Source organism: Xiphophorus hellerii, chromosome 10, assembly GCF_003331165.1.
Source record: "Xiphophorus hellerii strain 12219 chromosome 10, Xiphophorus_hellerii-4.1, whole genome shotgun sequence".
Taxonomy (NCBI): Eukaryota; Metazoa; Chordata; class Actinopteri; order Cyprinodontiformes; family Poeciliidae; genus Xiphophorus; species Xiphophorus hellerii.
Window position 1 is genome coordinate 10,500,425 of NC_045681.1, and position 24,494 is coordinate 10,524,918.

The 24,494-nt window shown below is 37.3% G+C and overlaps 1 protein-coding gene across 2 annotated transcripts in view; it reads right to left on the minus strand.

Annotated features, from left to right (window-relative positions):
* Positions 1-2,295: 2,295 nt before the first annotated feature.
* The window catches only part of dock1 (dedicator of cytokinesis 1), a 213,098-nt gene continuing 190,899 nt past the window's right edge, over positions 2,296-24,494 (minus strand). For both annotated transcript variants that reach the window (XM_032573882.1, XM_032573881.1), the window contains exons 47-52: positions 13,318-13,455; positions 10,686-10,828; positions 9,541-9,739; positions 8,503-8,677; positions 6,952-7,103; positions 2,296-3,267 (exon numbers count right to left, since the gene is read on the minus strand). In XM_032573882.1, the coding sequence (XP_032429773.1) occupies positions 3,172-3,267; positions 6,952-7,103; positions 8,503-8,677; positions 9,541-9,739; positions 10,686-10,828; positions 13,318-13,455 (903 nt within the window). In that variant the 3' untranslated portion in view covers positions 2,296-3,171. The remainder of the gene's footprint in view (positions 3,268-6,951; positions 7,104-8,502; positions 8,678-9,540; positions 9,740-10,685; positions 10,829-13,317; positions 13,456-24,494) is intronic.

Below are 24,494 nucleotides of genomic sequence, written 5' to 3' on the forward strand. Positions count from 1 at the left end.
ACCCCGTTTTGTTCACATTTTGCAATTTATTATTTTAAAACGTAACACTTTAATTTCTAATTCTTTTTAACATTGATTTATAAAACTAAGCATATTTTTCTAAGGGATTCTATGAACTTTTTAACATTTATATTTCTTACCTCGGGGTTTCCTTTTACTTTCACCCAGCTTCTTTTTAATATCATTTCCATCAAATTCCAAACACAGAGCTGTGGAAAAGTATTTGCCCTCTTAAAGATTTTAAATTGAACAATTTGTAGAATATATCACTTAAATACCTAACATGGTATATGCAAAAAATATCAAATGGGAACATGTCTTGTAGCTTAAGTAATACACAAAAGATCAGAAAGTCACTGGCATTTAACATTCTTAATGTCTTACAAAGTGATATCTATCCATACATCCATCCCTCTGAAATGAGACAACACTATGAGTAAATACAGTATCAGATTTTCATGTTGAAAAGTCATAAGTGGATTTGAAATAATGCTAGCTTACCAGCAAGAGAATGAGATGTCAGATGAAAGATTTAGTTTTGCATTTCTGAAACAACGCTGTTATTAAAATTAATTTACAGCCATCATTATCTAGCTACATTTAAAATAAAAATTTTTTTAATGAAAAAACAAAACATGTAACTCACCTTTTCAAAGAAAATGTATATCCCCTGTTAGAGCTTCAGTCGGCAGATTATATCTAATGGTGTTTTAGCACTACAATAGTGCAGGGGTTTCAGTTCAATCAGCCAGATAATGCAGAAAAATGTCACATCTTCACTTGGTTTTGGTTAATTTTCTTTCTGCACTTTCAAAATGGACTAAACCACCTTGATCATGTCATGAAGTTCCAACAGCTCCTTGGGTACAAGGATAAGCAGCAAGGTCTGTATTACATAGTGTTAAAATGCATGAAACTGTACCTTATATTCAGTAAAGTGTAGAATAATATAATGATTACATTTTTCTCCTGAGCTACACAAAAAAGAGACAATTGATTTACTGTTTATTTATTGCTCTTGGTAATTGGTGCGAAGGAATATATAAAAAAGTTTAATTATTTAGATGAAGAAACTACACATGGCTGTGCATTTTGATCAGAGTGAACTACCATCTACCAATAATGAGGCATTTTATTATCTGACAAAATGCATTCACAAAGACTATGAACTACAAGTGGTCTCGTATGACAGCTTCCCTCCAGAAAAAAAGAAAACCAGAGGGGAAAAAGTGTCACTCAGTGTTCCTAATTAGGGCAAGAGAGAGTTTTAAAAAGCCACATCTTCTGGAGATAAAAACAAATTCAAACAACAGATGCTACATTCGGAGCGTTTCTTCCCCTCAGGCAGACACCTACTCAAAAAGTGTCAGTTGAATACAAGAGTAGGAGAGTAGGAGCAACTTGGGGCAAGTACTTCAAAAAAGGTCCCACCAGCTGGTTTTGTGACAGAAAATAAGGCCCATATATGCGTTTACCAAATGTACAAAGGTGGTTCAGAAAATGATGGCACAACGGAGCAATTTTACTGCAGCTTCCAGCCACAAATGGAACAAAAAACTCCAGAAATGCTGGTTCTCATCACGTCGTCTGACTTGACTGATATAGTTCAAAGAGTTCAAAGAGTGTGTTGTCGTGACAGTCAGGATGATGAAGCTGCAGGAAATCCTGGCGCCGTCTTTAGTAAAAGGCCTAAGGTGATGTAGAACCTAAAACATTTTATCTTGATTTGGATTCTGATTTTCTTTATACTCGGCTTTGTAAAATAATTGAAGAAAGATTACATCAATTCAGAAAAATATGAATATTAATAAACTACTTCTCATTGCACAAATATGTGGTAATTTTATGTTTATTAAGCTCAGGATATCCTATGGGGGTCCACCCAAATTATGCATGAATTCACCTTAAATATGGCATGAAGCCTGACTTGTATGCTGTGTTGTTATGTAAAAGAGAAATGAAAGAAAAGCTCTAAAAAAATTTTGTTTTTACCTGACCTTCAGCTTTGAATGAGATTTTTAGTATTGAAAAGCATTAATAATAAAAACAAAAACTTTGATGTAGCAAAGACACTGCTCCATTATTTTTCAAGGTGAAGCAAATTTAAGATTCAAGCTTTTTCAGCTACGTGGAAACTCCACTTTCACTCGACTAACATGTTTCTGAAAACAGAGCTCATGCATGTTTGATGCAGAAACTGCTGTGATAGCTGCCAGTCAAGGAAGCAGAAAGATTTACCACTCAGTGTTCAGTTAAAGTGAGAGAGCATATAAAGATTGTCAGGTTGCTCTGCTATTTTTTTTTTTTTACTTCCAGAAAGTGCAAAGATCTATTTTCGGCAACTCTCCGCGTAGGCAGAGATAATGAGGAAGACATCTCTCTTTTTTTAAAAATACATACATTTGAAAGTTTATTCAGAAGTCATGTCAGTAGTGAACTGGAAACAGTCAATGTTATTGAAATCCAAGGTTACAGCAACCAGAACATGGTCTAAACAATGATGCTTGAATATATGGAATAAGAGTTAGCAGGATATGCACTCCAGATATTTTACCGATAAAATTTATGATAGGTTCTTCAAAATCTCTGCCAATCCAAACCTACAAGCCCTTTTTTGTTTCATATAAATGCCACTAATCTAGTGATGCGTTAATACAAAAAAAAAATTCATGATCAAATCACATACAAAGAGACCTGAAATAAAATAACATAATATATACATACCTCTGTACATAGTGGGGGAATATGAATAACAGAGACAGGAATAATGCTTTAATGAACTTTTTGCTCTCATTTAATTGAGAGTGGGTCAGTGTTGAGAAGCTGCTGGTCCCAGCTTATCTTGTCTGAGCACAATCTCATGTCATGATAAAAAAAAAAGCGCAAAGTGGCGGTTTGTAGACTGCATCTACAAGTTCAGTGACTATTCATCTGTGAAACGCGCTCCCTGCTGGAGACGGCATCAAACAGGAGACAGAAAGACTAAAGGAGAGACTTAAGGACGATAAGAGGGGGCGGGCGGCGGTGAGGTATTCATCTTGTCAAGCTGGGACGGGGAGCGAGGGATGTGTGGGTGAAAACAACCATTTTTTTTTTCCTTGGGAACGTTTACTGTTGATGTTTTTGTTTTGTTGTCAGTGTGCTGTTTGGTCTTTCTGTCAGTGTCTTTGTTTACTGTACGATTCCTGAATCGATGGAGGCCTGTTTCCTGGTGGTCTTGGGAGGAGGAGGCGGGGGGGTCTTGCTAGGAAGAGGAGGTGGAATGTGCTGCAAAACAACAGAAAATAAACCCCGGAATTATATTTTTCTCATGTCAAAACAATTTAATTCAGAAATCTTTTAATGCAGAGAGAAATGACAGGATGATGACTCCAAGCCAATGTACCCCTTTGCCATTCTGTATCAGCATTTTCTACACACAAGTTACCATTTATACCATTTTATACATGTACAAAAACCCATTTTGTATCAATTTACTTAAACCATTCCATGTCAATTTAATTTTGTCTTTACTTAAAAGATTTTCATGAATAATAGGGATATAAAATTTATCAAAATGCTTCAACTTTACATATAAACCTATTTTTAGTCACTAGTTCATTTTATATTGGTTCTGATATCCAGTTGGGCCTGTTGAGTGTCTTGGATATGCTTCTAGACATAACTTATTGGAGTGGACAATGATAATGTTAAACACTCCTCTGGTGGAGTGGAACTGATGTACAATTTTTACAAAACATCCCTCTGGCATGTACAAACTGATATATGGTCGGTACCAAATGTTTCTAGTAGGTATGAAACATCCAGCTGACCTGTGGTTGGTACAAAATGTTCCCTGGCAGGTACAAACTGATGTATGATTAGTACAAAACTTCTCTCTAGTAGGTATGAATTGATGCAAGGTCAAATTCAAAGGTCCTCTTCAAGGCCTTAAACGCTCACGTTGTTGGTACAAAATGTCCTCTGGCGGCTACATAGTGATGTATGGCCGGTACAAATCATCCTCTGGTGGGTAGGAAGTGACAAGAGGTCGGTATGAAACCTCCAGCTGGCAGGTTTTTCAAAGTAAGGTTGGTAAACAGTGGTTTTGTTTAAAGTCAGTCCTTAGGGACCGGTCTCATGCATGTTTTAGTCTTTTTTTCTACTTGGTCACACCTGAATTGAATGATGGTTTATTATCAGGACTCTGCAGAACTTTGACATGGTCAGGAGGTACAGTAGTTGGACCACTTGCATCATCAGCTGTATTGAAGCAGAAACACATCTAAAATTGGCAGGACACCAGCTCTAGAGGACTAGATCTGAACACCCGTGGTCTATAGCACGGGTGTCAGACTCCAATCTTCAGAGGCCAGTGTCCTGCAACTCTTAGGTGTTCATCACACATGAACCAAATGGCTGATGCGCTTCCCCAATCAAGTTATCCAGAGTCCTGCAAATGACCTAATTATTTGATTCAATGTGCTAAAGTGGAGACACACACGGTTGACATGGTTTATAGCACCAGTCTGTACTGCTAGACTGTTGGTACAAAATGTCCCCTGGTGGTATGAAATGACAAGTGATTTGTGGGAAAGATCTCTCAAACAGGTAGGAATTAACAAATGGTTGGTACAAAATATCCCCCTGGATCTCTGGGCACAAAATTATAAAGGGTTGGTACGAAATGGCTTCAAGGCAGGTATGAACTGATATATGGTCAGGTCATACTGACAAACTTACATATAGTTATCATGGAATGTCCTCCTCGTGGGTATGAAGTCGTACAGTTAAAAGGATACTACTAGCAGGATACTAAAAGATGTTGCATGATTGATAGCAAATGTGCCCTTGGTGGATATTAAATGACATCTGGTCTGTAATTTATCTCCCCCAAGGTGGGTACGACATGATGTGTGGACTGTAGCAAACTTCCTAGCAAGTAGGAATTAATGTTATGTCAATACGTGTAAATAAAAATGTTTTATTTAGTTGGAGTGAAATGTCCTCATATTGCAGGAAACCTGGCATATGTAATGCTCCCTTGGTAGGTGCCAACAGTAATAGTTGGCACTAACTATCCCACTGGTAGAAATGAATTGATGTATGGTCAATATACAACATCCTTTTGACAAGAACACCCTAGCCCATATGATCTGATGTATGTTTGGTAAGAAATATGTTTGCAGTTTTGATTGGTTTGTGCCCAACTTTTTAGAGTACAAAAACCAGTCAGTTTTCCTCACTGTCCCAATTTATATTCGTGTTAAAGACACTTTATTCTCACTTACAACACAAAACTTCATTTGATTATGGTTTGTGGTAGGAGATATGGTTTTAAGAGTCCAAAAAATGTCTACGAGAAGATATCTATCTACAAGAAGTCTAAAAAAAGTTAAAGTGTTCTGTGACTCTGAGCAGAAAAAGAGAAGTTAGCAGCTGGGTTATGTGTCAGACTGTGTGAAGAGACAAGAATGCAGCTGGGAGCGGCTGCTTTCTCGTGGAGAGATTACAGTACATAACACTAACTGGGTCCCAAGACACTACTGTTGTTTTGCAGCAGATTGACAAGTTGTAGAGCATGTTCCGACACATGTCATCAGACCTAAGCTGTTAGAGTTAGTTTTTGATTTGTGCTGACACATGAATGCACCATAGTAATAACTTAAGACAAACATTAGATTTGAAAGGCTAAAATTGAATCCCACTTCATAATTAGACCTGGAGAAGATACCACAAACTTTCATGGAATTTATTTGGATTTTATGTAACAAATCAAAACAAAGCAGAGTTTTTGAAAGTTATCAGTTCTTTGAAGTGTTGTATGTATTTATTTTCAGAAGTTCTGAGTCAATACTTACTGGTGGAGTCTTTTGGGGTATGTCTCAATGAGTTTTACTCATCACCATATATTTTAAGCTGGATTTATATCTGGACTTTGAGATATTCTAATTACTGAATATATTTAGGTCAAGCATCTGGGACTGCCCTGCAGCCATCTTCCCCTCAATTCTGATTAGGTTCCCTGTTCCTGCTCTAGGAAACTATCACATCTACATATTATGATATTTTGTGGTGTTTTTATTGGGATAATGACAAATTAACAATAAAAAAAAAACTATATCCGCAGAATATTTTAGGCAAGTGTATTGCTGTAACTGCAAAACCCAATTAGTTGGTTGCTGTATGTCCTACAACTGAATAAAGAGCAAAAAATTATTTACAGGAGTGGATTTTGTTCCAAATATATTAGATATGTTGAAGGTATTTTTTTTTTAAATTCAGTCTAAACAGAAAATGTCTCAGTTGGTTAAGCAGGCCTCTTGCCTTTAACAGGAGATGAGGAGTGATACTCCTCGATAGCCGCACCTCTCCCTCCATAAAAGCCTGGAAATGAAGAAGGGCAGTCACTAACCTCTCAGAACATGTGCTTTCGCTGCGTTAGTGTCAGTCTTCTGCCACATCGTGTGCCAGTGCTCAGTTTTACTACCTGTCCACGGGCCATGACACTGGATAAATAAGATTAGTTAACAGCCAGTCCAGGCCAGGCCGGGCCAGGCGAGAAGACGGCTTGAGTAGAAGTCAGCAAGTGTGGAGAGATGAGTCACTGATTAACAGCTAGAGAGCTTCTGATGAATGGGAGAGGTAAAGTAATCATCCAATCAATCACAGCTGAGCACCAGGCCTTCTGGCAGGACCAGCATAAATAACGGCAGGCCAGACAGGCAGCTAACTGACTGATGCCTACACTCTTCTGTGGCACATATTACAGAAAACCTGAGGAAAAACCCCTAAATTAAACTGTGAAAACCTGCATGTGGACATGTAAGAACAGATAAATGGTGGGGTGGAGGATAAAGGAATTACGGTGGAGGTTGAACTAAATGTCAAGTGTGAGTATCGGACGTTTATTTCAGTCCAAGTGCCATGCATCATTAGGGAGTTACACTGGGCCCTAATTAAAACACCTACTCTTTGATGCGGTGGGGGCGGAGGAGGCGTCGAGGGACTCGTCAAGTCTTGATATTCTAGCAGGTTGCCGTAATCTCCTGTGCTGCCTTTCAACGGAAGGGGAGGAGGGGTCTCCCCCTTGTCAGTGCAGCCCATCCCGTTCAGCTCCAGACCTGTGAGAAAAAGGCCAACATCAGCAGACATTCATCAACAAAATTCATGAGGGTCTCTGTAAGATCAGGGCTCTCAGCCAAAAGACATTAAAATACTGAGACCAACTGCTAGGGGTGTTACCATGCATCCAGCTCCCTGGACAACAAGACACAGAATACTGAGTTCACAAAAAGTGAGATTTTAACAGTACTGTGTGTTAATTAATCTGTGCTTAGTGTAGAATAATTAGTTCCAGGTTACACTAATGTAACGTAATGAAGTTTTCAAGCACCACCACATCTAAGGTGGACTTAATGCAAAATATAGATTGTCTTTGTTCACAAATTGGAAGCTGTGAAACACAAAGCTGTCTTTAAATTAAAGGCAACAATATATTAATGACATATTCAAAAAATGCTTAACGTCCTGCACTTGTATAGAGTTTCATCAAGTCAGAAGACTCCAAAGGGATTTACACTACCATCAGTCAGCCACCCATTCACACACACATTCAAACGCTCATATCATTAGAATATACCAAAATTAAATAACCTATAAAATACAAAGCTAAAACATTTCTTAGTTTCTGTGAAAACTAACTAATCATCTAAAAAACTATTAGAAGAAGACAGTAAAGCCAATGCTTTTTCTTTAATAAAACAGTTTTTTCTATAATTAAATTTCTCACACACTGATAAAAAACATGTTTTAATTATAAACTCATTTTATTTCAGGCTGAACTAAGCTTAGACATTGGGACCTTCTTTAAGGGGATCAAATTCTTTTTTTCATGTAAAGCATTGCAGTAAAAAAATATCCATATTTTGTAACCACTAAAATGACAAGTTAGTTGGATTTTGACAGCAGCTTTAAGAGTTAAATTGGAGCAAATGAGTAAGAGCAAAATGTGGACAAGTTTTAATTAAACAGTCGAAACATAAAAATTATCACAGCCTAGTAGCTACAAACTAAATTCACCACAAAATATGAAATAATTTCTGATTAATTTCTTTGACTATGGTTACATTGAACTGTGTGTGCTTAACCTCTAAAAGTATTAAAGTTGTTGTAAATACATTTCTGATGTTATGCATGATTTCTTTTAATTTTGTTTCATATTATTAACATAACTATTTTAATTTGTTGTGCTTACTGAGTTGTTGCCATTATTTTGACATTCAGCTCTATGATCAGTATTTGCTGTTTCTAATTTGCTCTACAAGTAAAATGAGCTTACTCTGTGGTAATGCAGAATTTAAAAACCACAGAAAGTTTCAGAATTTTTGTCAGCAGTGACAAAAATTTTTCGATTCTTATCTTGACAGACATAGCTAACAGCTTTCAGAAACAAGTGAGGGAGGGGAAGTACTGCTTAAACTGTGGAGAAGATCAAAAGAACAGAGTGAAAACTGCTCTTACTTGAAACAGTGTTGAGGCTAAAGGTGGGTTTATTCCTTGGTGCAATGGGTGGGGGACCAGGTAAGGAGTTGGAAATAGTGGAAGAAGGAGGTCCTGGTGAGACAGAAAGACGGCGATCCCCAGCCATCTGGTTGAGAACTTGACTTTTTGGTCTCTGAGGCCGCAGGGGGCTGATCTGTCAGGTCAAGGGTGGAGAAAAATGAAAGATACTGAGCGCTAAAACTGAAAAACCAAATCTATTCAGGTCAATAAAGCAGCACTTAAAGCACATTTTCCTGAACTCTGATGAAATATCACTGCAGAAATGTGGCTTCACATCTCCTCTGGAGTTGCTGTGTCATTCCTCACACTTATTAAAACAACTATTTGTATTCCTAGAGGAAAAACCCATTTAGATAAATGTGCTTGTCGGGTTAGAGGGTGTTATTTGTGGTTACTAACAATTGTCTGCATGCATGAGAGCGTTTTCCCGACTTTATTGTGGATCAAATTTGAATATGAAAAGAAATGCCCTTGGGACTACTCTGCACTGAAGGCGACATTAACAAATAACTTCGTAATTGGTGAAATTCAAACAACCGGCCACGAGGGAGACACTGGGAAACGCAGCATGTAATTTTGTACACAAATAGCATGAACTATATTGATGATTGCGTTAAATATCAGTTCTGATAAAGCAACCAGAAAAAAAAACGTATCAATGGTCTGTTCTTGACCCTGTAGGCATAAAATGGCTACATTATCTTCTCTTAGCTCTGTGCTGTTAGCCTGGGAGTATCCCCTCTGGACATAAAGAGTACATTCACACCTCTTTGCTGTAATGGACAGAGCAGTGGTGAGGTAAAATGTGAACAGAGGAGATGGAAAGGGTAGAAAAAAAGACAAATAGAGCTAAGAATCAATTTTTTTATCTGTACATTTATCATAGAGGGGGAAAGGATGACTAAATAATCCTGGGAAATGTAAAAAAGAGTCACAAATTGTAGAATAATAACCAACTCAGCAAAAATACACATAAAAAAACATAATGAACACTACCGTCTCTGAGAGTATGACAGCTTCCGGTTGTAGCAGTTGAATCTCTGCTGTCTTGAGTTCTTTATCAAAACTCTCTTGGTGCTTGCTGTTCCTCTTCTCCTTCTTCCTCTCTTTGCGGTCCCTTTCTGGTTCGTCCCGGTCCAATTTGTCCTGAGACTTCGTGTGCAGCTTCTTTGGTAGAAGGGGCTCCAAGGCAAAGCTGAAGGAAAGAATATAATCAAACAGATTGTGAACGAGAATGACTGAATGTTGTATTCTGTTAGCATACAGCCAGGGCAGGTGAGTAAATTAGAATGTCAACAAACTCCTCAAGAAGTGTTGAGCTCACAAAAACACTAAAATCAGATGTTCAGAAACATATATATTAAAGAATTCATGGTATAAAAAACATTTTTAAAACAGAAATGTTTCTCTGATGAAAGGTACTGCACAGTGTTTGCACACAGAACATGGGTGGAGCTCCTTTTGCAAGGATTACTGCATCAGAGGGGTATAGCACAGCAGTGGTATTAAGAAAGGCCAGGTTGCTTTTACTGTGCCCCCTTGGCATCTGCCATTCTTTTTTCTTCTACTCAATTTTCCACTAATATGCTTGGATACAGCTGTATGGAACAGCCAGCTTCAGGAGAGACCTTTTGTTTCTTAACCCTTTTACTGTCATGAGGACACACCATTGTCCTCAAACAGCCACTGGATAATATGTAAATATTTTTAGGGGTGACAATTAAGAGGTTTTATCCTGTGTGGAGGCGATCACTGACCGTCTGCTGGACAAAAATTAAGCCAGTAGTTGTTCTCCATGTTTGTGCTGATTTCTGTCTCAAAGGAAATTTTTTTGGCTTTGTATCGTTATGGCAAGGAGCAGTTTGGGCTTCCAAAGTGCAGTAAAATACATCTGTAAACACATTTCACCAAGTGTAATCAATCTACAAATGAGCTTCTCTTTTTGAGTTTAATTGCTGCACCTGTTTATGATGAACATTCAGTACTATCAACAAAATACAGAAGTTGAACAAACCATAAAAATTGCACTGGTACAGTGCAAGGTGGTTGTTAGATCTAACAAACAACCATTATCTGCTAAACAAATAAAAGTCAAATTTCATGATAATTTACGTCCGGAGAAATAGCGAACGATGGATTACCCATCAGATCCAGGCCTGGACGGGGAGTTGTCAGAGGAGATAGAGGTGACAGAAGCGACGGACAGCGGCCTCTGAGAAGAGGGCATGGTGAAGGAGCGCACCATGGAGGGAGGACGAGGGCCGCGTCGTTCGTCACCTGACGGCTAGCGCCACAGAGGAGAAAACAAAACAAGATTTACTATAAAGGTTTTGAAATTACCGTACTTGAGTTCTTAGACGTGTTGCAGTCAAATCACTTGTCTGCATAATTAATCTCACACAGGCTACACTTATTGTCAAAACATTGAACATGAGTTCAACTGGAACTAGAATAAGTTGGCTGTAAATTTAAAAAAAAATTACTACTGCTTTGAAGAAAAATGGAAAAGCAAAATTTACTTCCACTGTTGAAATAATTTGCCATTGATTGTCAGGGTTATTAAAATCTCCAGTATTTACTGTACATGATTAGGGTTAAGTTATTTTTATTTATTTTATGACATTGACTAATAATATCAACTTGTGTTTATAAAGATTTTTTTTAAAGAGGGACATCTTAATGGAAGGGGGGGATGTTCACGTCCCATTTATGGTTGGAGTCCTAAAGTCAGACATCATTGTTTTACTACAGTTAGCACCGGTAAGCTAGGTAGGTAGCCAATTTGCAAGTACAGCTAGTTTAGCACTTGTCAGTAAAGTAATACAGAAGTTTCTACAATGAGCTAATTAGTACCTACTAAACAAACTATTATTTATGAAAATATTTTTTTATTATGATGAGATATATTAAGTTATCAAAATAACAAGATATAATAGTGAGTGTAGCTAATTAGGGAGCTACATAGCTAACTCACAAGTCATAGTTTAGGCACTGGTTTGCACATCAATATGGAGAAAAAGTTTCTTTTTGGTACCAAAACATCCTATTAAGGCTATCCAATATAGTTGGTTCATCAAACAAACTATAAATTTGACGGTTTATTTCTTTTTCAACAGCAGCAACATCATCGCCCGAAGGTAGGGAAGAGTAAAAACCTTTGAGGCATTCTTAATTTCATTTGGAATTTGTGGGTAGAAAAATTAAACCCACAGCCTTTAAAAGACTTTCATGACAGACAGCCACATATCTAACAGAGTGGCCTTATTATCAATTTCTGGGAAGTGATGGCTTTTTTCTCATTTGAAAGGTTGCCGCCCTTACCTTTAAACGTAGGGAGCAACTCTTTGCCTCTGGCAGGATAGAAGGAAATGCTTGGCCAAGCAACAATTAGAGCAGTAAAAAAGAAGAAGTGGGAAGCTGTCCCACAGCAGCAACCTGCTTCAGACAGCTGACATCAGCAAATAACAAAAAAAGGCATACCTGGGATATAAAACTCTTTACTGAAAAGGAAAATCTAAATTATGTGCTTGTCAAGTTTTGTGATTAAAATTTTACCAGCTTGTGTAAAATACCATCACAGACTGGTTGCTTAGTCTTAAAATTGTTGGACTGCTTCATGATATTGTTGCAAAATCCCTATTTGATTCACAGTGCAGAGGGATAGAGGGATATATAATATATATATATTTTATTGTGTTTTGAGATCTGGATTTTAATGTGGATTTCTGTAACTTTTTTGTGGGGAAATTTTAGCAAAACTTTAGTTTTATTCTATTTACCATGTGTTAAAAAGATCTGCAAGAGGAATATGTATCCATGAAGATTCTTTCAACATGCCTTGATCTTTATTACCCCATTCTCCCGTTCATGATTCATTGTACATTTTCAGAAAACAAAACACTCAACTGCAGCCAGTTCTTTTAAAGCAGAAACCAGAGTGTTCAGAATTAGGTTTGATATAGTTCTGCTGAATTAACCTTGGACCTGCAGAGAAAAACTATTGGCTTGACAGCAACTTGTTTCTTTTTTATTTTTATTTTTTACATCAAATAAATAACCAGGCTGATAGCAATCACAATGAGGTTATTGTTTTGGCACACAGAAGCAATCTTGCATTTGCAGGAAAAAAATTTATCCAAGCCAAAGTAATAGTGCCTAAACCTAATACTTGGTTGTTCAACACACTGGATTTCTTTTAAACTTTTATTTAAAAATAATATTAAAACAATCAGAATAAGAAAAACAAAGTGTTTTTTTTATGAATAGCCTGTTTAAAGAACATCTCAACCAGTCTGGAGTTTGACTAGGCCACTTAAAAACATTCTATTTGTAATTTTCTAACCTGTCCGTCTTGCTGCATACCTGAAGTGGGCTTGAGCTATGAATTCACAAACTGAGTTCATATCAAATGCACATATTGGGGTCGTCTTTGCTAGGCCCACCTCTATTACAAGACAGATAAAATGCCTGTGTTGCTCTGAAAACTCATTTGCTTTGCTGGGGAATCACTGGTTTTAGCCTTCACTTGTGGTAGAATAAAGCCACTTATTGCATCACATTTTGCTCAAGTTTACAAGCTATAACCTGCTCAGTTTGAACTACTTTAATCTTTTCCTGCTTTGACTTTTAAGTCTTTCCAACATGAACTTTAAAACTTTTTCAATATTTTCAATCTAACAGTTGACATGAAAGGAGCAAAAACTAGCACACTGAGCAGCAAATTGTTATTCATGAAAGGAATGAAATCAAGGACAGAATAAAAAAAGGTCTTACCAGACTCCTAACACCATACTGTTTCTCCACCTTCTCTCGCAGTTGTTTGAAGCAAGCCTCCATGCGATCGTGAAAGGGCCTCAGTGCCTCGGTAACCTTCTCACCATGAATACGAACACCTTCAGCAAGATGTGGGATCTGGTGAAGAGAAAAAACAACATGATTATCCTTCAACATTAAACGTTACAAACATAAGAAACATGTGCCATGTAGACAATTCATTCATGAGAGGAATTCATTGTTGTATTTCTAAAGGATTTTAATTTTTTGCCTTGCAAATAAGCCCAGCGCTGGTAGAGTACAGCTAGACTTGTTGCCAGGACAATCTATATTTGTTACAAAAGATCACCTTCTTACCAAACATACAGTCAATTGTGAAAGCAGTAACAAACCTTGAGCTTTTTTCTCTTGTCATTTTACAAATAACTAACTTTGATTAGTTTATTAGGATTTGTGATAGACCAACTCTTAGTAGTTCATAAATGTGAGTTGGAAGGCTAATGCTACATCTTCTCTAAAATATTTTACAAATGAACATCCGAAAACTGAAGCGTTTCATTGTATGTTTTCTTTGAATTTCCAACTACACATTGTTTTAAATAAGTAAACTTTAAGTAAAATAAATGAAAGTTTGTGATTGTGAAGTAAAAAAACATGAAAGAGTTCAAGGGATATTAATACTTTCACAAGACACTAGATATTCTTATTGCCTAATCAATGAATGTACCCCAGCTTGATATTTTTAACAAAAGGCATTGCCAGTGAACTTCAGCAGAAGCTGTTGCCATGGCGCACAACCCCCCTCCCCTTCCTGCCAGAGATCACCTCCTTACACATGTACATAAGAAGAATACCAAATGCAAAAGTTTAGACAGACTACAGGCATGTACAAGATGTGATGGATGTTTACTTCTCCGCCGCTGACGCAAACAATGACGCAGTGCAGCCTTTCAACTTCACTGCTGCCTCTCAGAATGTGGGAAGCCAGTGAGTAACAAAACCTTAGCACGGAGCGGCAGCATTGCAGGTAAAAAGGGGAGCAAAGGAGAGACTGAAACTGCTGAAAAAGGGTAATTAGGAAACCCCCGGTGGCACAGTCAGTGTCAGCAAGCTTTGCTGACTAAATCTAGAGAGAGGAGGAAGCAGCATTCCTCAGCTGCTGAGCAGCATATGAGTAATTCTTATTGCTCGGCTGGGTAAAATGAGACGTATTGTCACAAATAAGAAAAAAACCCCTCATACTTAAAATTCCTCCTACGACAGAATCTGATTTAAACAGTCTCTAAACTTTAAATAGCTAATCACAGTCTGTAGCTGAAGAGTACATCTTGTGCACTATCTTCTATGGTGAAGAAATTCATTCGAACTGGCAGAAAATGGAAGAAGTACTCAGTGTGTGAAAAATCAGCAAAGTAGGACAGTACAGAATAAGCTCTGTATATGTCTTAAGCTGAGAATCCCTGGGGTCACATCTTTGTTCTGAGGGCAAACTGCCCTTTCACAGCAGACGATGGAAGGAACTGGCTCCACTCTGCTGGAAAACGACACCTTTCTAGTTTTGTGACGCAACGTTTTGTAACAATCACAGAGACTTTTCCAATCCAGGGTTTTAGTATATTTTAGCATTTAGCCAGATACCTTTATTTGAACCCATGGTAAAGCACCACAATCCCAAACCTTTATCAAACCAGTTTGTGATGTAGAACACAAACAGGGTTTTCAGGTAATCCTTCAAAGAAGTAAAATTGTCCATATGTAGATTTTTAAACCAGAATCAAAAAGCGTTTAATTGTCAACCACACTTGCACAAGCTAGGGACTTTTCTTGCTCACTGTCACTACCACTACTTGCATGTATTCAACAATACTGCGATGGTCAAAGCCACACATCAGAAAAATCAATCCACAGGTGCAAAATGGTTTCGTCAAGATGATAACTCACCATTTTTGTCATACAGACCAATTCCTACCTGCATGATTTTAAATGATCTACTCAGATGTGAGGAAATGTAAGTATATGACGACAAATAAGGAATACATATCATCAGGCGGTTAATCAGACATTGTTTCTTTGAATCAGAGGTTTTGTTTTGTTATATTTTATGAATGTTAAATTTTAAAGACATTTTTATCTCTATAATTCCTGGAAATATCCAACTAAAATAAAAAAAATCTACTGATTTGGGGGCTAGCGATCGAAAGGAAGCCATTATTCCTCACTTTCTGGCATTTAATTACCATCCTTGCAGTCTTTGCCCCTTTCCAGTCCAATTACTGTAAAAAAGGATGAATAGCTACATGAAAAACAAACATAAAGCTGATTTACCATGTCTTAATTATCCTTGTATGAGATAGTTTGTTTACAGCTAGAAAATGTAAGTAGAAAGGGCCAAAATGAGAACAGAAATTGGCGACAACACACTGTATTTAATGTAAAGCTAAAGTTGGTAAATTGTTAATGAGGTAGAGAGATTGTGGGAAAAAGCTCCATTTATACCTAAATGCTTTTGTTCATATTGCTTTATGATTGTTATGGAGACTTGGTGACCCCGAAATGCCATTGCACTGCATTTCTGTAACAGGGAGCTTTGGAGATTTTTCTTACTCCCTACTCACTCTGCAAGGTTCAAGGTCTGATCTTTGCATAGTCTTGTAGAGAACAGAAAAAGTACTCTGTGCCACCTCATATTTATGCACCAAGGAAACAAAAAGTCATGGGTTACTAATTAGAATTTCAGAAAAAGGTTAACTAAAAAAACCACACACAAAAAGAGCAAAAAGCTATTTCTTATATTTCCTTCAACTACATTCTGATGGGTTTTCCCTACAGTATTGGAAAAAATATTTTCTGTGCAAATGAGAAACTGGAACTTTTTTTGAAGTTGTGAACCTTGATCTAACACAGTGTTTTAGAAAGGTACAGTCAGACATGGTGGTGATATTAATGTGAACATCTGGGGCGATTTGCTTCTGGACCAGGACAATATGCTGTAATTGATGGAACCATGAAAAGGACTCTCCAGTAATAGCAGGGCGGAAATCTCCGGAAGTAGATCGTCTCATGTCTGATATTCAGTTCAAGTTGACTTTAGTTATGACTTTAGTCTGATCAAAAGCACACCATCCAGTCTGGAGTTAAATCCAATGGCGATACTGTGTCATGGTCTGGAACAGGCCGTTCATGCAGGGAAAACTTTGAATGTTTCTGAATTCAGTTAAAGCAATAAAGAGTGGGTGAATATTTCTCAACACATGTAAAATCCTCATTGTAAATCATCACAAACGCTTAATGGTATTTGCTGCAACCAAGTAATGTTAAGAAGCAGTTATTAGGTTTAGAGACAATTGCTCTTTCACATAAGGTCAGGTTGGTTTGGATACTTAAGGCCTTTTGCGTTTATTCAGGTGAACTTTTCATATCACAGCTTGAAGCAGATTTTCATTGTAAAGTTGGTAAATTAATACATATATGTATAATCAGGACTTCTTTCTTCTACCTATGTAACATGCTGCACTAATCATCTTGTGATAGGAAACATACACAGTATCACAGTCATTGAGAGCCAATGAGCGTAGCTGTGCTGCGCTCCACTAAACCAAAGCTAGGCGCAGGAAGATAAATGAGACAAGGCAACACACACTGTGCACAGATTTCCCCTGATATTGTGCACCTTCATCATCATCACTGTTGGGGCATTTTGAAGACAATAAAGGAGAGGAGCCTGAGACGGAAAAAGGTGAAGGAAAGGAAACTGCAGTGAAGGGGGTATAAGTTAGAGGTGAGAGAAAGAATGGAGAGAAGAGGCAGAAGGACGAAGTGTTGTGAGACGAAAAAGCAATGACAGGAGAAAAAAAAACCGTGAGTGAAAGCTGAGGCAAGATTCATGTCTCCCAGGATACCCACATCTTTTTATAGACCTTAAAATGATTGAGCGCGACTGAGAGGTGGCATGGCAACAGAGTTCTGCTTGGTGGCTGTACGCTGCTAAACTCTTTGTGTACGATGCTGAGGCTCAGGGCTAAGACACATAGGCATGTTTACTTTAATTAAACGTAAAAACTTTAAGACTCCTCCGGTCCATTTGTCAACAGTCATTGGAAAAAGGAAGCTTCCACAACTTGCAAAGTAGTTATGGGGAAAACTTAAATTTTTTGTGTACTTTTTGAAATTATTTATATGTTTGAGTTTGGGGGGGGAAAAACTATGGCACAATCCACATGGAGCCAAGATTAGGTGTATCCAAAAGTATTTTGTTTAGACTGTCTGTCCAGATGGATCCACAGTTTTGGGAAACCAGAAACGATAGTTTTTGAAAATGACAACTGGAGTGACTAAATTTCAAAACGCAGGTTTCATATTTCGGGGTGTACAAGTGAGCGGTGTTTTCGAAACAATGACGTCGCAGCTCCATATATCCTGCCTCACTTTCACGAATAACAAACTTGGTGTTCTGTGTTTTTTTTTTTACATCATTTTGTAGCAGATTTGGAGATGCACTGATTGGCCTCACATACCTACTACAACGCTTTCTGTGGTGCGACATTCTGTTGTGTGGATGCACCTTGTTTTAATCATTTGTGAAAATTTATCGTGTTTATCTCTGTGTAAACAGTGGTTATGTAGACCTTACAATTCAATAATTGGTAGATATTTGGTATGAGGGGTTTAGAATAATGCGCTATGTATAGTTTTCAGAGAATGTCTATTTGTATCTTATCTGTCTAAAAGGACATTGTATGCCAAATAATAGGGTTCATTAATAGGCAAAGTTTGAAAGCTAAGTTTGAGTCTCATCATCTTTTAAAGAGAAAATGCTTCACCATGGTGGTTCCCTCTGAATAAAGCCGACTTTTTCAATTTTTTTCAAATGTACAGTCATAAACGTTAACATACCCTCACTGCTAACTGTTTTTAGTTCAGCATGTGAGTACTGGACTGGACAGACCTTTCACCATCAGGACTACCTTAAATCCACTTAGATTCAATAAGGTGTTGAAAACCTTTCTTTGAGATTATGGTCCATATTGACTGGATAACATTACACAGCTGCTGAAAATTTGTCAGTTCAGCATTCATGAAATCTCAACTAATAAAAGCCTCAATTTCCTGCACTGTCCTGAAGACATGGTCTTCTACTTTTGTGGCAACTTCAGTCTGCTTTAAGAAATGTTGTGCTTTCAGAGATGGTAATTAGCATTCCTTGGTTATAACAAGTACTTATTTGAGCTGTTGTTGCCTTTCTATCATTTTGTCCCAGCATACCTGTTATTCTCTGAATTCAACAAGTCACTGTTGATCCCTGGACCTATACTGGTTTGATTATTTTCCCTTGTTTGGAATAATATCTGTCAACCTGAGAGACGGCTGTGAATAAAAATCCCAAAAGAACAGTTTCTAAAACTCCTAAACCATCCTCTCTGCCACATAAAACCACGCCATATTTAAAGTAATCTAAATCAGCTTTCTCCATTCCAATCCACAAGTTGTCTTTACTTGTGGATACCTCAGTTGTGGACAAGCAAACGTCACATGTCAGCACCTCAGTGCATTTAGACCAATTGTGTTCTTAAAGTGGTTGGTGGGTGTAGTCCACCAACTGAGTCCTATAGAATCTTAAAGAAGGACTTTAGGGCGAAGAGCAATTTCTATAAGCATTGTATGGTTTGTACTTGTAGTGAATATGTCAAGGCAGCAACTTCTGAAAGACTGGTAAAGTGTTGTAAAGCTTTTTTATTACTGACTTAATGCAGAATGACAAGCTTCAGGTGGCCTTCCAACTCTTCCCTTCATTTGTTCGCTTAAACCAGCAACAAATGCTGCTGGTTTAAGGTGTTTGTTAGAGCTTATAACCAGTGAACGATCAAATCTTCTGCCTTTATTTAAGTGGTCACGTCTGCTCAGGTCAGTTAGTCAAGTTCATCTGAATAGAAACAATTGGTTGTGAATTATATGTACTTTAAACACAATAGAAGGACCAAGAATGGACAGAAGTTTCCTCATCACTTTATGTGACATGTGAAAATTATTAAGCAGTAGAGAAATCATGCTGCGCTTTTAAAACCAAGCTATTGTTAACCATTCCTGCTTCTGTCTTCTGACCGTAGTACAAAAACACAAGGGACATATTTCCTCCAGGGGCGAAGTAGGTCTCATCTTCGGGGTTAACTCCCTCACTTGCCCATAACAGGGGCGAAGAACATAAAACATATGGTGGCACTGAGGCGCGGAAGAGGTAAATTTAATAGCTCTGGGTTTAGCAATTACAGGCCACATAGACTTTCCTTGAATGCCACTGCTCCGGTCACAATCTCCCTCACTCTCTCTGCCACACACCGTCTCTCAGTCGCTCCAAAGAATGCAGGTTACAGAATGCAGCGCCCTCTTCTGACTGGAGGACTGTTGTCATACATCTCCTTCACCCACACACAAAGAACACACTACTTATTGAGCTCCTTATCACATATAGTGGAGATACTTTCCGCAACACTATTGTTTGCACATACATTATTTGACAAATTAGACACTGATAAAAAGAACTTAGGTTGAGAGAGAGGTAAACAATCATTTCATTGAGGGAAAAGCCCAAACTTATAAAATTAATCATGTAAGTATTAAGATCTCAGAATAACATTTCCACTGCAATAAAATGAGAGAGAACTGTCAAGGAGGACACAAACGTGAGTATTCTTTTTGTTAAAGTTTGGAAAATACTTGCAGGTGTTAAAACCTGTGGTAGACAGTCACTGTATCTCGTAAAAAAAAACTACAGACAGCTTGCTAACAAGGTTAGACAGGCTGAGGCTGCCGAATGTTTTCTGGCCAGCACAAGACAGCGATGAGCTTCACAGAATGTAAAGGTTGCTGGAAAGAGTTGAACTCAGGTTTAAATATCTTTTTAGTTACTGATTTTATTACCAGGATTTTTTTAAAGCAATCAACAAAAGCTAGCCTCCACTCTCCCAACCAATCATTACAACTGCTTTCATAAAACACAAAAGGATATGTAGGTGATGTACATTATCTTATTTTAACAACCTACTACCCAAATATAAACATTTGAACTTCAATTTTATATTTTTACATCAATATAAATTAAATATTGTAATTTAATTTGGCTTATATTTTTTCAATTAATTGTAAACCTGATAAAAGTTTGATGTATTTTCTTAGTTTGGCCAGAAAAATGAAGCAAATGATCAAAGTATATTTTCTTTAGACTAGTACACAGACGACATGCATAAATAGGGTAAAATAAAAAAACATATATTTTTTTAATGGGAACTTGAAAGGCTATAATTTATATTTCCTTTTATCTGTCACATACTATAAATTATGTTCCTGTGTCTGATCTTTGGTTCAAAGATTCCAATAATGAGATGGTTCAGGCTGCTCTAAACAGGTTCTATTCTCTTCTGCTGTCATCTGTTGGGGCAGCAGCAGCAGAATTAGTGACTTTAAAAAGCTCAACAACTTGAAACAGAAGGCAGGTTCTACTCGGGGGACTGCTCTGGAACCTCTGGAGATGATTGTACAAAGAAGGAGTCTTCATAAAATGGGGAACATGAGAGAACCACTCTACGACATCCTTTCAGCCTACAACAATCACAGTTTACAGCAAATACTTATACAAACTTAGATATGTATTGGCGTACAAGATTTATTTTATTGAAGTGATATCTAATATGCTTATATTAATATTTTCTTAGATTTTTAAAAATAATCAATACTAATTAATTTTAAACTTGTGATTTATTCTTAAAACCAGAATGTTTTAGTCAGCGTATAATAAAAGAATTCTGCTTTCTTCAAGACTAATAAAGTGACACCTTTAAATTAAGAGTCTGCACTGAAAGTTTTCTCTTTTTTCTTTCCTATTTTAAAATAAGATTTCTTAATCGGGCTGTTCAGGGTGGGACACTTTTGACTAAGAGTCAAGAGTCCTCTTTTGTCATTATTACAGGATTCTCAATAGGTGTGAGCAATAAAACCCTAGTCACGTGTCATTAGAAGCGTTCAAGCAGACAAATCTCGAACTTACCCAATTGACATAAATGAATTAAAGTCGGTACAAAAATATAGCAGGTAGACTGTGATGACAAAAAGACAAACAAAATCTGAAACATGACAGAAAGTTTCTGCAAGGATTGTTTCATATCTTATTTTTGTACGAGATAAGATTCGTACAAAAATACAAAAACATATTAGTTCATCACACTGCAAATAATTATATTTGTCCAGTGCAATATTGTGCAAAACTGTTTAAACGATGTTCTAGATTTAATGATATGCGTCTGAATTAAACTGAATTAACAGCCACACATCACTCTGTATTCAGTAAAAAATTAGTTAAATCATAGAATCCCTCTTTGCATAATTACATACAACAGATCTTGTGGTAACTATTTTTCTTACTTATACATTGCCTAGTCCAGAAGAAGATTTTTAAACCAAACATGAATGACAATGTTAGCATGTTACCTTCTCCAAAAAAGGTTAAATAGCATGTTATAATGCACCAAAAATGAATAAGATTGCAGCCTTTGCTGCTTTACAGGTTACTGATTGGATTTATGTTTGAAGATTTGATGCATAGTAAATAAATAATGCTTCAGTAGTTTGAAAACTGTCTTTGGGAGCTCCAATTGAGTGAGAGAAACCAGGAGCTTAAACTAATTGGTAGAGGTTTTCGTAAAGTGCTGGACACAAAACTTTAGGCAAAGAATACACTGATGGATATGTAAATGCGGATATAAAAGTAAGCTGGAAAGCTACAGCTGCAGCCTCTGAACAAGGAGAGTATATCTAGAAATTAGCATAAAGGGTTTCTTTAAACGTGGCATAATATAGCTGGGTGTTGTGACAGTTTACCGAAAACGACGACAAAGCTGTAGAAGGAAAAATGTAAATAAGTTCTGAAGAAAATTCATAACTACTTAAAGCTCTTGATTGTGTATCTCTACACACTAGGGACATATATTTCTCAAAATGCTTTCAGGGCTTGGGGGTACAAAAACCCTCCTGATCAGTTTATGAAGAACAACATACCAACATTAGCAACTGACAAGTAAGAAGGGAATGTCACTGCTGTTTAATATCAGCAGAGTCTGTGCCAAACTGATCCCTGTCACTCCGTCCCTGTTTGCCTCACCACACATCCTTCTGATCAACAGCTTGGTGAGCTGAGACGCTGCACGCTTCCTTAGAGCTGGGCTGAGATGACATATTAAGACCTTTCACGACGGCCAAAAGGTCCACGCAGCTACTGGTGAGTCAGGCAGACTAATAAGCACCCGGGCTAGCTTTTATGAGATGAAGGCACCAAAAGCTGGAGTAAAAGCCCCTGTCAAAAGTAAGCGTTCTGGGAAAAACAACTGTTACAGTTCAGAAAGGGACCTGCTTTTGTGTTTGTGAATCGACAGCTGATGCTTGGATGTTAGTTATGTGTGTAATTTACTGCTTACTTTCTTTACTGTGCATGACAAACATTTCATTTAAAAGTTGTTAGCTTTAGCCAGTCATTTTGACATCCACTCTTTATGAACACCAGCAAAACACCCAGTGTCTTTTCACAGCTTTTCCCAGAACTTAATTCACCGGTTTCTAAACCCTCATTTCTTCTGTAATTACTAGATGAGCACAATGCCAATGTCACTCGGATGCTTCTCTCCGTGTTCACGTCCTCCTTCATTTAGACAATTTCAAAAAGACAAGACAAACAAGTATGCTGGTCAAGAAAACAGGACAGCTCATACTGTTTAACAGGTTTCCAAGAAATTTTTCCTGTAAAAACATGACAGCTTTTCAGACACAGCTTTAGTATTATTTTATAAAGCAAAAATCAGAAACTTGACTATATCTTTATGGCAGATGTTAAATACTGAACTTGCCAAAACCTCAAGACAACGGAAAAGGATTCTATTTGATATCACAGTCATCCAGATGGGTGATACAGCAGGCAGATGGATGGATCATTTACAGTCATGTTTTGGGGCTGTGGGAGGAAGCTGGAGTATCCAGAGAAAATCCACATATGTGGTGGGAAGATGTAAACTCCATATAGAAAGATACCAGGTTCGGATTCTAAGTCAAAACCTTCTTGCTGCACGCCAACAGTGCTACCTACTGCACCATTGTGCATCCCCAAGTATGGATGGTTAGATGGATAATAAATCTTTTCTAATTCAAAAAAAGACAGCCAGAACTTTTTGACATTCAGAACTTTGCTCATGTATTTCATAGCAGCATGCTGTATTTCATTGATACATCAAAGACAGCGAGAAGAGAAAGAGGCCAACATGAAAAACGATTTCAAATACCAGGTTTTCACCTGATTTAAGGCTAAAAAATATAAACCTGACTGATGAAGACTGAAGTTTTGACATCTGAGGAGAGTACAGGAAACAAAGTCAAAGTTATTCAAAACAAAGGAAGCATGCCTTTGCTACTAAAAAACTTTAAAAAATAAATCTAAAAAAACCTCTGGAATGGTAAAATCTACTTCCAGACTTAAATTCACACATTTAATGAACTTTGATGTTTACACTTTGCACAAATTATAAAATAGATACTTTTGCGCTTTCTAGGTTATCCAACGCTACTTTGTAAACTTTAACTAGTTTGGGGATTTCCTCTATTTTCCCAAGTTTAAGTAAAAATGGAAAACTCCACAAAAATGGCAAACTGTCATTATAAGAAAAACTTTTACAACTAGTAAGCTGCATAAAGTAAATAAAAAAAATTCAAAAGGACATGGAGCTTCAAAGACATCAGTGCAGAAAGAGTGAAGCAGACATGGGTATTTCTGTATGAATCATACTTTCCTGTGAAGAAAAAAGGGTTCACCACCACAAAATAGCACATCTTCTCAAGAGTTTCATTCCTACTAAAGATGTGAAGTCTAAAGCTGACCTATTTTCCAGGAACTACGACAGGAACAGCGATCGAAAATATAATTATTTCCCCCTGCAGCCAACAATAGGAAGCGACAGACATACCTCTTGTATATGTGCTTAATTCCTGGGTGAACCATAAACCAGGAAACTATGATTTCCTGAATATTAAAGTGACCCACAGTTTAGAGCTTAACAGCAAAGCAAGAGCAATAAAAGATGCAAAACAAAGCTTACAAGGCAGCATTTTTAAATCCCAAGTTGTACAGGATAAAAAGACAACCAAGA